Source organism: Empidonax traillii, unplaced genomic scaffold (genome assembly GCF_003031625.1).
Source record: "Empidonax traillii isolate 1590-97213 ecotype Southwest subspecies unplaced genomic scaffold, ASM303162v1 scaffold1094:size393979, whole genome shotgun sequence".
In the NCBI taxonomy this organism is placed as follows: Eukaryota; Metazoa; Chordata; class Aves; order Passeriformes; family Tyrannidae; genus Empidonax; species Empidonax traillii.
In genome coordinates this window covers 130,771-145,602 of record NW_020956287.1, presented here as the reverse complement: position 1 = coordinate 145,602, position 14,832 = coordinate 130,771, and the positions used below count along the sequence as shown (strand labels likewise).

Genomic DNA, 14,832 nt, shown 5'->3' with positions numbered 1-14,832 from the left:
TTTGAATGGGAACTGCACCGTATTAAATTTTATTACGTGCAGTCTGTTATTTCTTGCTGGCTCTCATTCTGTGCCTGATGCTCTCTTCCCTTTTCTGGCTTTTACTGCCTTTTGGAGCTGTTTGAGGGGAAGGGATCTAAACACATGGATTTATTGTTATTTACTATCTATACCCACAGTTTAGATTTATTTGATCCCTCTTAATTATTGCTGTCTTTCTGCCAGTTTGCAGTGTAGCTGGGATGAGTATGTTCTGGCAGACACATTCTTGGTTTGGCCTTTTTTCAGTCAGTGAACTAACACCACCAGGACTCTTGATGTAAGATTTTGGGACTGTGGCCTGTGCTGCAGCTCAGGGCATCAGATTTTCTGCCTCCAGCAATGGAATATGTTGCCCTCTGGACTTTTCTCAATCGTTCTGTCTTTTAACCTGTATTCATTTTACTGAGAATTGACTTCTTGTGTAAACTTCCACCATTTTTCTTCTCAGATGAAAAGGCTCTAGAGGACTCTTGCTCCCCATTCCACTAGTACATCATCTCTGTGCCTCTCTGCAGCAGCAGAGATGATGACAAAGCCTGGAGTGAAGTCAGAGGGCTCTGGGGGCTTAGATATGGACTTATGAGTAGGGCATGTGGAAGTTCTCAAGTGTCCAGAGTGCTGCAGCTCCACTCTGTGAGGCTCAACCTGCACATGAAAATCTCCCAGGAGGATTTCCCTAAAGCAGAGATACATCTTGTGACACTGGGCCCTGCAGAGCCAGGCCAATGCTACCGAGCAAGGGACATCAAAATTGGACAGCGCGCTCTGTCCTCCTGTTGTGAGCAAAGTTTTTGTGGCTTTTCTTCTCACAGCAGCTCTTGAAGGGTTCTGCTTTAGGATCTGCCACAAATATCACTTTGCTTGTGAAACCCAGTATTGGGATCAATCAGAAAAATCCAAGTTGTCCTTCACAGGCCCTCGCTTTGGGGGTTCAGAGTCTGAGCAGGCAAAAGGAATGTGTCTGTCTTTCCTCTCTCTGACCTTGCTCTGTATTGAAGTATAAAGAGTGAGTGCTTCAGGCAGTCTGTGACCAAATGAAAGGTATATGAACCCTTCATTCCCTGTGCAGTTGAATCATCAGGGGATTAGTCATATAAATAGGAAAACATTTTTTAGGTTTCCAAGTGACTCTGGGCTTAGGTAAATAATGTACTGCCACGAGGGTGTACACCCCAGTTCAGGCTGTCAGTGCTTGAGAGAAACCCCTTAAAATGCAGAATCTCCTCCCTCAAGAATTATAAAATAAAAGGTTTCTTATTCAGACTCCCTTGGAGGATCTTGCACTAGCTAAAATGAAAGTTTATAGTTTAAAAAAGGTTTCATTAAAAAAAACCCCAAACAACCAACCACAAACATTGTATTTTACTTTCAAAGTTTAAGAAACAGGAAAAATACAGATTTACCTTTCTTGAGGTCACACACTGATTCTGTGCAAACTGCCCTCTCTCACACAGACACAGAGTAACAATCACCAGTTTACAGACTTGAGACAGATAGGAAGAGATCAGGATAGAGGACTTCCACCTTAACTCCCATTCCTACTCTCTGATGCTGGTATTTGTGTGTTTTTAGGACAGCATCATAGGTTTTCTTTAACCCTCTGACTCTGGATGTCAGGTGTGGGGATCTGGAGAGAGCCTGTGACACTCCAGGAAGGATAATGTGCTCACCTCTGCCAGCAGCTCATGTTGTGGGAGCACCTGTCTGTTATAATGCACTGAGAGGGAAGGAGACCTTTCTCACCTTCATCTTGAGGCTTCTTCTACCCCTTTTAATGTATCAGGATTCAGGGGGGCACAGGGAAGTTCAATCCGAGACAAACTACACCAAACTTGTGATTATCATCGCCTGTGAAAGTTGAATTTGATTCTTACCCCTGTGCACGTAAAGTATGTTATGTCTCTTGTCTCTCCTCAAGGCAAGTTCTTTCTGTGCACAATAGGAAATAGTTTCTACATCATATTAGAACCCTTATTGCTTATTTGAAAGGCTTGGCTTCATGAAATCTCAAACAACTTGGTGACCGTGCCAGTCTTATTCTCTTCATGCTGCTCCTCTCAAAATGACTTGTGCTCTCAAAATCGCTGCAAGCAAAGCACTAAAATCAATCAGCCGCTGGTATACAGGACATTCTGGAAATTTCTGACAAAGTATGAAATGAATTTCCTTTCTTGAAGTCCCCTACTGACATTCCTGGACAAAGCATGAGACATAGGTGGTGACTGGGAAAGCAAGTTAAAGTTTGTTTGTGCTGGAATTGTTTGTTTGGGAAGTTGCTGCTGGATCAGTTCTGGCATCGTTCTAAGCTGTCTAAACCTCTGTTTAATATTAAAGGGATTGCTATACTCAAGAGAAAGTTCTAGCACTCTGTTAGATAAGAGATTTCTCCTTTTGTAAACACTGTTGATCAGCTCATCTGGAGTAAAACTTACAGAACTTCTGATTGACAAGGGTTTGTACTAATGCACTTCTCTGTAGAGCAGAATGAGCGTTCGATCGATTTATGCTGTTCTGTCCTCCCAGGCAATAGCATTTTATGTACTCAATAACAATTTATTTAGCTCATCTTACTAGGAGAGACTCACTCCGTGTACTCTTCATCAACCAACTTCAGTTCAGTTCATTACATTGTTTTACTGGTTGGCACAAACCTTCAGGCCCAGGACAAGGCTTGCAGTTCCAAGCTAGATGCCTTTTGCTTTGTTGAGTATCAACTGCACCTTCGTGACCGTTTGTCTCTCAGGATCCACTTCAGGAGCTCCTGGTGTTCAGGTGACATATTTCAGTGCTGACCTCAGCGGCATTAAAAGCACATTGGAACAGATGTTGTTTCAGAAATCCCTGATGGTGACAGCACTTTTTCCCCAAATGCAGTGCCCATTAATCAGGCCGTGGATGTGGCTCCTGGAGGGTGGCCAGATGTCTTCATCGTTGCCTCTCTGTCAGTGCTGGGGCACCAATGGCGATGGTTTTTACTCCATATGCAACAGCAGGAACCAAACCAGGAGGGACAGAGTGTTCCTCAGAATCTTAGCTACCCTGATGGTTATTCTCAAAGTGAACTTGTCAGGTCCCTTATTTATTTTTAAAGAGGCTGTAGGGGGTTCTTATTCTTGGAGCATTATTTAGTGAATGCTCAATTCATGTTAAGACTTTTTTTTAAATCTTCTGAAGCCTTAAATAATTAAGAAAAAATCATTTTAACATTCACCTATTGACTTTCTAGCTACTACCAAATGACTTGAAATAAATAAATCATGAGAACAGCCTGACACTTCACAGGCAAACGTGTGCATTGATGAGGAATGCAGGAGTTGATTCGGCTAGGGTAGTACTGAATGCTGCTGGAAATGACAGGTATGTGCAAAAATGCAATCCTGGCATATCAGACTCCATTCTAACAAATAGGAGTACATTTCAGAGGGCTTTTGAAATGGTTTTCTTTGTTTGCAGGTGCATTACACCGCACATTTGTTGGCATTTTTTGGTAGTATTTTCTCCTCAAAATGATTAATTTATAAATCAGAAGAACCAAAAGAGACTGTATTTTATTCAAGGCTTCAGGATTCTAAGTCCCACAGAAACGCATAAAAAGATGCAGCCTCTGCTCTTGTGTAATTTGATTACAAACCAGGCTGGAGGACAAACAATGTAGTTTGAATTATCTCCTTTCTGTGTGGCTTTCTGCATAAACCAGCCCCCCAGCAAGGCTTCTGCTGCGTTTCCTTTTTCTTTTAAGATGAGAAGACTCCTGACTGTAGGTGTTCCAAGAAAATAAGGAAATATATAAGATGAATTTTCTGTGTAAGAGTGTGAACAATGGTTTGTCATGGAGGGTTTCACAGCTGCTGTGTAAGGCCAGTGTGTGTCATCCACCTGCTGTAAGGCCTGCTCGCTGCAACAGGGTTTACAGGAGCACAAACACATTAGGATATTTCCTCTAAAATATCTGGCATGTGTTTGCCCTACAAATCCCTAGAGTGCCTGATAAATATGCAGTATCAGGTTCATTTGTTTAAAGGAGCATTGGCACTCGATGCTTCTTTGAAGTAAAAAGCTTTCTGGCTTAAGCTGTTAAAGAAAAAGATGACGCCCAAACCTTCCTTTTTATTTATTTATTTGTTTATTTACTTATTTTTATTTTTAATAACAGTTTCTTACAAATACGTGTACCTTGTTGTTGTATGATTGGTCCCTTTTGTCTTTTTTTTTTTTTTCCCCCTATTAAATTTGTTTTAGAAATGAGTGGTTTTGCCAAGGGGGGTTGTCGTTTCTTCTGTATGGAATTTTCCAAGCTAGAGTTTCACAGAATATCTTACATATAAACTTCAGCTCATTTATTCATCTCGTCAGTGTATGTTTCCTTTGAAAGCTCAAAGCAGTCTTGCAGATGCCTTCTTTTCCTTGGACAGTGCATTGTGTGATGATACTTCTTCCTGGAGAGGTCCACAGGGCAGACTGATTCACTTTGTTATTTATTATTATTATTTAATTTCACTAGATGTACAGGGTTTCATGAAGATTTTTTAATTCCTGGTTTTACATCAATTCAGCCACCCTATAACATGTATGTACCACACAACAGCATAACCCTCTCTGCTCAGTCACACTGTTCAGGTGGGTTTGTCCAGGGAGCTTGCAGGATAAACCCGACCTGATTTAGAGCAGAAATGGGAAATGTACAAACAGAAATAAAACTTCAAGGTTTTTTTATTCTTAGAATTGCCAGTAAGCCATTATTTGGTCTTTCTGAAGTGGTGCTGAGGAGAGTGCATTGGTGTGAGAAGTGTTAGCAGGACTTTTTAACATCTCCCTGCAGATATTGAGGTGAGCAGTCCCTGGGTGCAGTCAGACCTGGGGTGTGAAGCTCTGCAGAGCTCACAATCAAGTACTAACTACAGCCCTACTGCTTGAGTTTTGTGATGCTTGAAAGTACCTTTGGTTATGTTTTTTTTACTTTTCAGGTGCTTCTTAGTTTGGAAACGAAAAGTTTGGACCTTTTTTTTTTCCCCCAGGAAATAGAGCAAGCAGCAACAAAGGCTTGAAATTTGCCTAGTTTTGAAGTGTGATGCAATGAGTGAGGATGAAATCTTGTATTCTAGGAATTAGGAATGTAGATCATTTAAGCTTTATATTCATACATAATTCTAAAGAAATGTATTTTCCTAAAGGGCAAAGGTGCTCAGGCACGCAGTTTTTCCTATTAGACAATCAGCTATTGAGAAATCCCTGAGCTAGTGTCTCCTAAAAAGCTGTAATTTGAATTAAGGTCTGACTGGAATAATATGAGCTTACACCATATGGGTTCTGTGTAGAATACTTCTTTTTTTTCCTCTTTTTTAAAGGTGAAAGTTCATGGATTTAGCATACTCTGAGCATACAAATGTGCTGGAGAACAATGAAAGATGAACAGAACTGAAGAATAAAAATAGAGGGGGAAGATGTGAAAATACTGGACTGAATATGGATAAAGGCTTGTCAAGGCATTCTGATAAGGCCTTTGCTTTTGCAGATAAAGATGAGAGAACATCAGGGAAGTAGAGCTGATCTGAGCTTTGTGCTGGAAACAGAGAGAGTGCACAAGTTTTGGGTGTACTGGAAATGGGTTACTTGTCTGGGAACCTGGAGCAAGTGTGTTGGAAAGATGACATAATTTGTCATGTCCCAGAGTACAGCAAGCCTGGTAGCCATCAGGTTTGCTGAACTTCAGTGACTCAGATTTTAGAATGGTCTTTTCAAGTGTAGAAGCCATTCTGTTGCTGCTTGATTCTTAGACCGTTCAGATCAGGATAATCTCTTAGCACCTTTCAGTGTGGAGGTGAGGTGTGAATTTTTCTGACCAGGGAAAAGCTTTGTCAGAAAAAGTAGAGGAATCAGAAATTCTTGACCCTCATTCCCCGTTGCTCTGCATGGGAATCATTATTTATGTTGGTATGGAAGTGAAATGAGATGGACAGCATTACATGCAAATATTTTGCACTTCTATATTTACCTGCTCGAAGTAGCATCTTGCCTGATTTTTTTTTTCCTGTTTGCCTCTGAAACTTTTGGTAAAGACACTGAATCTTAGGTATGACTTTGTAGAGTACAGCAGTGCTTCTTTAAACAACAGAAGAACGTGGTGATTGCCAGTTTAGATGCCACTGTGTAGTCCTGTTGTATTGGCAGGGTCACAGCAGGGGGCAGAGATTTCATGAGTGTCTTTTGGCAGTGCAGGAAGTATGTGAAGAAATAGTGGCAGCAATATAGAGAGTTGTAAGCTAAGAGGACACTATTCCATTCTTAAGTACATTCTCTGTAGGCTAAAACACTAAATGTGTGTATATTTGATAGTGTCTATTTTCCTGACCTCTTCCTTTCACAGAAAACCTTTAATGGCTCACTGAAGGGAGGAAGCCAAGGCTCCTAACTACTTCCTCTACTCATTTACCTAAATCTAGTTGTCTGTTTTTCCTATGAATATTTTCTTATGTGGGTCTGCTTGACTCCCCTGTCTAGCAATATTTATTTCTTTTTTCGGCCTGTTTTTTTCTGAAACAATCATCTAAAATGATAAGAATCTTTCTGCTTGAAGGGGTTCACTGAGGCACTTCATCCAAGTTCCCTAGAATGAGGTGTTTGATAATCTGCTTAATCTGTATGGTAAATTGTGGTAAGACTCTTCCCAGATGTACTACTACTATGTCAGAAAAGGTAAGAAGAAGTATTAATAAAACTGTAAATATCAAAGGTGCCAGAGAGTATTTACAAGTTTTTGAGGATACATCACTGTTAGTTTATGGAGTTGTTAAAATTTAATAGTTTCTAAGTGCAAGGGAGCATTGTCCAAATTTTCAAAGAGCATTTTTTTCATTGAGATCAAGATAGTCTGACACCTGAGTATTACCTGTTTGTCATGTAGCTTTATATCTGCATTTAATACTGAATTGCAGCATTGTCTGAGCATTGCTATGTATGAAAGTATGTGAAAATGAAAGCTGCATATTACACACATTTTAATTGCACTTGAAGAATTCACAATGCTGTATTTAATTTGCCTATTGTAGTTCAGTCTTTTAAACTTAGGAGCTGCTGCAAAGCTATTCGAGTCACTCAGCATTTATTTTTAGAGCTGTAGGTCAGGGAGGGAACGTGTAATGCTCTATTCTAGTCGAGGTGGTGGGATTATGCTTCATTGTAGCTCCCCACACCCGTCTCGGATGCAGCTGATATTATGCCCCCAGGAATAGCCATCCTTCCTGTAACCCTTAGGCTACAATAATGTGTCAGACAGGGTGCAAAATGTTTCCAGGCCTAAATTACAGAAGGATTCATCATCAAACATGTGGAATGAGCTGTTGGGCTATTTTGGAATGCAGTAGGCTTCAGGCTGTAAAAACTCAGGAGGTTGGTTATTCTGATCTTACGTAATGGTGTTGCTAAGCATAACCTGCAATTTCCTGTGTGCTGCCCCAGGCCACTGTAGTTGGGCCTTTTCTGTCATGTTGTGTATCTCATTTAAAAGTAGTGTGGGGAAAGGCATGGAAATAACAGATTGTTTATGTCCCAGAGCTGACACAAAAAAGGGGCCAAGTGGGACTGTTGTGTATCTCAAGTCAGAAGCACTTAGACAACACAAAGTTTAAAAATTCATCTTCACTTATTACTGTCTATAGCAGTTCTGTAATCATTTGCCACATTATTTTGTTGCTCCTTTCCACTGAGCTGATCCAAGGTACTAAAACTTCAGCTTCTAACCCACCACAGTTCATGGCTGTTCCAGTCACTGAGGCAGGTCTAATGAACTTTTCTCTGCATTCATTTTCCTCAGGCTTAACAGTGAGAGGATAAGGAGATCAGCCCATTGCAAACTGAATGAAGAGAAATGTGCCAGGAACTTTTTGAGAAGGCTTGCTATGGAGTTACAGTTGTAAAAGGTCTATTGTGACACTGCCTGCTAAATGGCTTCAGTCTCTTACCTTATGTGTAGGTCTGATAAGCAAATGTTAACACTCCCACTCCCCAGCTTTGTTTTGAAGCAAAAAAAAAAAAAAAAAGACATTTGTAGATTGCATTTGTAATCCTTAAGATTAGATCTGTGCATGACTGGATTTTCTGGAAGTATAAACTAGATTTAGATCTGTCTTTTTGCCATATTGAAGGAAGCTCATGATTTATTCTGGTGAACTATGGGAGGAGGAGTGATACCTGATGTAGCACAAAGCATCTTGGGATGAAGTTACCCTACCAACATTTTTGAACATGTCTGAACTAGCAGAATGGCTTAAAGTCAGCCCTTTTGTTAGTGCTTGGATCCTTTCAGGCCACCTTAAAATTCAGTAGAATATTGTTTTTTAATCATATTTTCAGCAGCAAAGGGTATTCTCACACTCAACTTATGATTGGTACCTCTAGGTTCATCAGCCACGTGCTCACAACTGGGAATGCGTGGGGAAAAAATTAGAATTTGCAGAAATTGTAGAGAAGAGAAGGAGAGAAAAGATGTACTGCTTGGAGAAAAAAGTTCTAGTCTAAGAAAGGAGCGTTCTCAAAAGTCAGAACAAGCCCTTGAGGTTTCTCTGGTGTTCAGATTTGATCACAGAGTAAAAACTGATGAGCAGTGCTTTCTAACTTCAGCTGCTGTTAGCAGCAGTGGAGTGTCTCGATGGTTTGAAGAGACTGTACACGACACATGTATGTCAGCATCCTCAAGGCAGTCTGTAATTAGGCACAAACTAGTACAGCTATGCAAATTTTGTGAGTTATCACCTTGCCTATTATCGACTCTGCAACAGATAAATCTGCATTGTGCTTGAATTTTAATCAACATTCTAGTCTCTCAAGATCTCTTACAGTTAAGCACTGATGAAAGGACTCGGTTGAAATGTGATGTTTTCATCTGGATCTGGAGCACTCGGCTGCAGTGCTGGACACCCTAATTCCAAATGTCCTCCCTTTCCTCTTCTTCTCCCAGTTTTCAATTGCTGAGCATGATGTCATATGGTGTGGAACATCCCTCTGGTCAGTTGGGATCATCCGTCCCAGCTGTGTGTGTCCTGTTTTCCCCTTGCCCCAGTTTCTTTATGCACTCCCAGCCCATTTGCTGTCGGGGCAGCGTGAGAAGCAGAAAAGGCCTTGGTGCTGTGTAAGCACTGTTCAGCAGTAACTAAAACATCAGTGTGCTGTCAACACTTGTTTTCATCACCAGTCTAAAATATAGCACTGTATTGGCTACTATGAAGAAAATTACCTCTATCCCAGCAAAACCAGTGCAGATCCTTAAGGGCTCAGAGTAAATGGACTGCCTGTTGAGTGTTGTAGCAAGATCCCAAATCACGGCTCTCCATCATAAATACACTGATATTTCCCTACTTGCCTATTTCTCCCCACAAAATGGACAGGACTTAAATAAGTTATAAGTACCTGCATTTATGTGATTAACTCAGAATCCTAGGTATTTTTTAGGATTTACTAGTTTTTTTGAAACTTCCTCCAGCTGTTTTCTGCCACGTTTCAAGAGCACTTGACCGTTGTGCCATCAGTATGGATGTGTCTGCCTGAGTTGTCCAACAGCCCAGAACACCAGATATGGAAAGAAAAAAAAAGCTTTACTAAGTAGGACTGTTTCTGTTTTAATTTTAGTGGTTGGTGTAGAGGTCTGTGTGTTGTATGGGAGGGTTTATCTCCTTGGATGTTGTACCCCGCCCGTGCTCCTGTCCTTTTCCCTCTCCTCCTTTCTCTGCCTCATCCTGGACCCTTCTGGGTTTTGCCCAGTGCGGTAAGAGCTGGAGCTGCAGCTCAGGGTAGTTGGTATGCTCTGGTGCATGTACAGAAACTATGGGAAGCAAAGCAAATGATGATTACATACAATGTAGCCTAAAAATGTAATCTGCAGAGCCCCAGAGATCCATGGGCTTCAGGTTGGAAACTGTTAGGCCAGTAAGTGCAACAGTGTTGTGGAGCCCAGGTATCTGCCTCTGCCCTGGAGACCCAGGAGGAAAAAATGAAATTGTTGATTTGTTATTAAAGAGCAACTTTTCTAAAAGTATAATAATTTATATTATGAGAATGCACGAGGTATGGATTAAGTCTTTCTTTTACTCTCGGTATATTACTTGTACTGAGAGTAATGAACCTGCCATAACACTATCAAAACTGCATATCTAATTGCTGATAGATCTCAGTATTCTCCAGAGAAAATAACCTGCATATCCCAATGCACTAAATGACCTTACACAAAGTACATCAGGAAATCCCCAAGATCCTTGCAGATGATCAGAGAGAGAGATGCCAATGACTGGTGGTGAACATTTCTCATAAAGTAACTACTCTTATTTCTGATGAAACAGTCCTGACCCTCAAGGGACATCCACAAAGCGCCTTCAAAGGAGGAGCTTTAAGATTAAAATTCATGACTCTGTTAAAAGGTAAAAATTATAGACTAGTTAGAGATACTGGGTTTATAGATAGAGTAGTTCTCTTAACCTCTCTTCTGGTTTCTCCTGTATCACCACCTCAGTAATAAGTCTGCTTTTTTCAGGAGATGAGTTACTGTGTTATTTTAACAGACCAAACTGTCTCCTCTTTCTTTGTTATCAAGCCTTCCTGTATCAGAGATGGGAGCTACTTTTCTTGCAGATGGTTGATTAACACCTTAGTTAAATTCAGAGCAGTTCAGCTTTGAAGGTGGCTGCTTCTGTTTCAGATCTGAAGAAGCGCTTGATGTGCCTGAGGCTGTGTCTGTTCCTTCCCATAGGAAGCAGCTGATCTAATAACAGGTATCACATCTCACCATGAGCATTGCTTCACTCGTGCTACTGAGGCAAGAGAACGAGAAAATTACTTTTTATGTGTGTGAAATGCTGGCAATTGTGTAATTTGTTCTTTTTATATTTCTTGAAATGGTATATTTGAAGCCCAGATTAGAATATATAAATATTCAGTCAGATCCAGATACCTGTATTACTGTTTAAAGTGTTGGAGGCAGAGGGGCAGATCTGCTAAACAGTAATGATTAGAAGAAATAACAGTAAGCAGAGTAAGTAAACTCTCAGCTTTCCTAAGGGAGGTAAAGTGCAGGTGCATCCCTTTGGGCTCTGTGCCTACAACAGGAGAGGTCTTTGTAAGTGAAAGTACTTCTGCTGTAGGTGCATCAAATTCACCTGAACCTAAAAACTGCAACCCAAACTTTTATATGGCAAAAAGGGCATAACACAGACTGGACAACTGTGCTGATTTGTGACATACTCGGCGGCAGGACGTGAAGGTGACCTTGGAGGGTGCCAGGGCTGCTTTGCTGGAGGTCACCCAGACACATCCCCCACCAGTGTTAGATGCACAGGGGCCACAGAGAAGAGTGAATGTGGTGGTGTTTGGGTGAGCCCTGCTGCTCTATCCATCCTGTCTCAGTGGATTATACATTGTTCTGCTTTAAAATCTTTTTGAAATCAGAGCATAGTTGTTTTTAGATAGACACAGAGTGTTTTATCATTCCATACCTCACTATTTTCTTAGGAAATGTTATTTAGATAAGGGGAGTGGCTGTTGTCTTCTCCAAGAGATTTTTTAGTAAAAAAATAATAGTCACTCACATTTTGCATCACATGCCAAGTTGTGCTGATATTTGCAGCTAATCATCATTTAAACAAGGTGTTCATTGTCCTGTTGCTCCATATCCATACAGCATCCAGGTATTGGAACAGGACATAGCCTGAGCACTGTGTTGAAAGGCTACAAAGGAAAATTAGATCAGGATGTACAAAAGAAAATTCCGAAGCTTTATAAATAGAGAAATTCTTTATTAAAATAAATTATTAAAGAATTGCTGGCTTACGAGCGGCTGTTTTAAGGATAATTTTTAAATGGGGTAAAGGGTGGTTTTTACTGTTCTTGTTTCTTTTTATGGGCTCAATGACCAACAATTGTTCCTTGAGTTAACATCCTCTGTGTTTAAGATGCATCCTTCAGCCTTAATAATAATAGTAAGACTCAGACCACATGTATTAATTCTGTGTGTGAACTTCAGGATCATTCTAGCAGTGCTTTATGATTTTCTGTTTGGCATTCCAGGAAATATGTTTTTGAGTTTGTTGTCCACATAGATAAGCTATCACTTTTGTCAGTGCACTGAGGTGTTACTTTTGTTACTGTTGCATCTTCCCCATCATCTCTGCTGCTGCAATATTTTGCCTAGTAACTTGTTATGAGTTTTCCCTGTAATGTGACTGCACATTTATAGAAAGTGTAATTTTAAGAGTTCAAGCAATTACCCATAAAATCATGTTGAGCAGGAGTCTGTTGTATAAAACACATGCCATGTGAGGGCTCAAGGAGTGGAGCATATTGTGCTGTTTGTGCCTTCCTAGCAGTGTTCTGATTTGTTGTTGAACCAGTATTTACACAATTCATGCAGCTGAAATGCAGTTGTTTAAAGCAGTAAAAAATTCAACTTCATACTGCCATAGTGATTGGACTCTCTGATCCTTGTGGGTCCCTTCCAGCTCAGCATTCTCTGTGATTCTGTAATACAAGGGCTCTGACCAATGTAATCTGGTGGACTGATTACTGTAATACTTTATAGTGAGGAAAAGCAAGGGAGATCAGGCTTATGTTCTGCTGCTGGCCTTATATTTAGGTCTTTAAAGATGACTGGGAGAATGTACATATGCATTGACAAATATGAAAGCAGAGAGGAGAAATCAGTATGACCAACGGTGTGAGAAGTTTACACGTGATGAGCTCCTATAAAGCCAAAGATTAGCAAGTCTGAAGGAGGATTAGAAGGCATTGACTGAAGTATGTAGAAATCCAGCCCTTCTTTTCTGTTGCATGTAACATGAGAACAATATTTGAGCTCTGAAAGCACAATGTATCTGGCAACAGTGAACAAGACATGCTTCACACAGCATGTTGCCTAGCTTCTATTTTTGGGGTGGGTTTTTTAATGACTGGTAGACTCTCTCTGGCTGTCTTCTTCTTTCCCAGAAGTTGCCTCTCTGTATCATCGACTTGTGCCCTTCCCTCATGTGACAGTTCCCCATGAGTTCTTGTTACACCCCTGAGTTTTAGCTGTTGTCTCAAAACTGATGGAAGCTTAAGCCGTGGACCCGCACTATCTGCCAACTGGATCGAAGTAGTTCTCCCTCACATGAAACTCCGTAGTTTAGTTCATAGCCCAACATTTACTGTTCTGTTTACTACTCTGTGCCACGCTACTTCAGAGTAAAGCAGACACAGAAACTGCACATTAAATTTTTGGAGGAATTTCTGTGGCTAACAATGTAGACGTGTGATGGAATTTAAAGAAATGACCAGCTCTGTTTTCTCCCAACTTTAATAGGTATATCCTAGGATGTTTGCTTAGACAAATTATTTAGATGATAAGCAACATTTGTTATTTGAGGTACAGGAAAATAAATTGAAGCTGTTCGATGGTATGATGTGAGAGAGATCTGAAATTTACTTGGTGAAAAAGCTATGGTGGTGTGGCAGCAAAAGGGAATGATCTTGCTTTTTCATTTTGTCTTTGAACTCCCAATCAGTTGTGATGATCCATATACACCAGTGGAATCCTTTGCCAGGTAGTGAAGGAAATGAGTTTGTTCTGTTTAAAAAGTAGATACCTAAAAAGTTTCTTCCCTATTGCATTAGGAAGCTTTCAGACCTTCTTGTTTTACCAGTAATTTCACATGATTTTATTGCCCTAGACTTCATAATAAACCCACAAATATCCCTGAAACTAGCTGAAATCAGTAAACTGCTTTAACTTTGGAAACTATTCACCGAGTATGCAAATAGTTGTTACACATCCTGTTTTGTAACGGTGCCAGAACAAGTTCTTTCGAAATGCATGAGATGGAAACCCCATTCTCTTGAAGAGGAAATACCTTTCACTTTGTAGGGTTGTCTTAGACCAGGGGGTATATTGTCCTCTTAATGCACTTACATAACTCCCATTAACATTAATGGCAGTTCCATGCACTCCCTGTGAGGTGAACATATCCTTTTGTTGAAATGAGCGATCTGTTGCGACAGATTTTCCAGTGATGTGAAGTTAAATTTAGATTGCTATACCAATGCCACTAATACTGGTTTTAGTATCTGTTGTTGCTTGTAGTTTATAATAGTGAAAATTCACAATGTAGCTTTATGTCAGGTCATGTGTTCCTTGTAATGGAAAATCCCATTTACAGTGCTCTCGAAATACAGGGTTTTTCTTCTCTGATGGAAAATGCAGACCACTCCATAGCTTTGTGTTTTCTTTGCCTCAGTACTGACTGTTTGCAGTCCCTTTAGAGGTAGTTTTTAGAGGTGGTGTATTGCAGGTGGCAAACTGTTGGCTTGTGATTAAGACACAGGAATGTTGGGTTCCTCGTCCTGTTCCTGGCCCGAGAGGCTGTTTGGCTCAGGGTGACTCAGCTGCCTTATCTGACACTAATTCATGTCTCAAATGTGCAGAGTCAGAACATCGTAGCTCACAGGTGTGTTGTAAAACTAATTGCCTGTAAATTGTTTCATTGTGAGTTGAAAGTTGTTAGCGAAAGGTCAAATGTTATCTCAGAAAGCAATAAAAGGATTTTATCAAAATGTTAGCAAGATGTAGCTCCTGTTTTAGGCACAGATTGTGGATCTGTGATTAGTGTAACTCCCTGCTAGGGAGTGGCTTATTTATTCCAACACAGTTGTGCTGTTGCAGCCCCTAGTGTGGACACGGTTGTACTGACAGTGTTTCACTCTTATTGCTCGTTCCTGCCCACTTGATACCTCAGTTTGGAGGAATTGTGCCATTTCATTTTCTGCTAATTTAGGGTC

At 40.5% G+C, this 14,832-nt stretch overlaps 1 protein-coding gene across 3 annotated transcripts in view; it reads left to right on the top strand.

The window, feature by feature from the left end:
* The window catches only part of SULF2 (sulfatase 2), a 113,698-nt gene that overhangs the window by 34,167 nt on the left and 64,699 nt on the right, over positions 1–14,832 (top strand). For 2 of the 3 annotated variants that reach the window (XM_027904808.1, XM_027904807.1), the window contains exon 1: positions 3,326–3,399. The exons of the other annotated variant lie outside the window; for it this stretch is intronic. In XM_027904808.1, coding sequence (XP_027760609.1) covers positions 3,341–3,399 — 59 coding nt within the window. In that variant the 5' untranslated portion in view covers positions 3,326–3,340. Of the gene's footprint in view, positions 1–3,325; positions 3,400–14,832 lie in introns of those variants that run through there. 3 annotated transcript variants of the gene reach the window in all.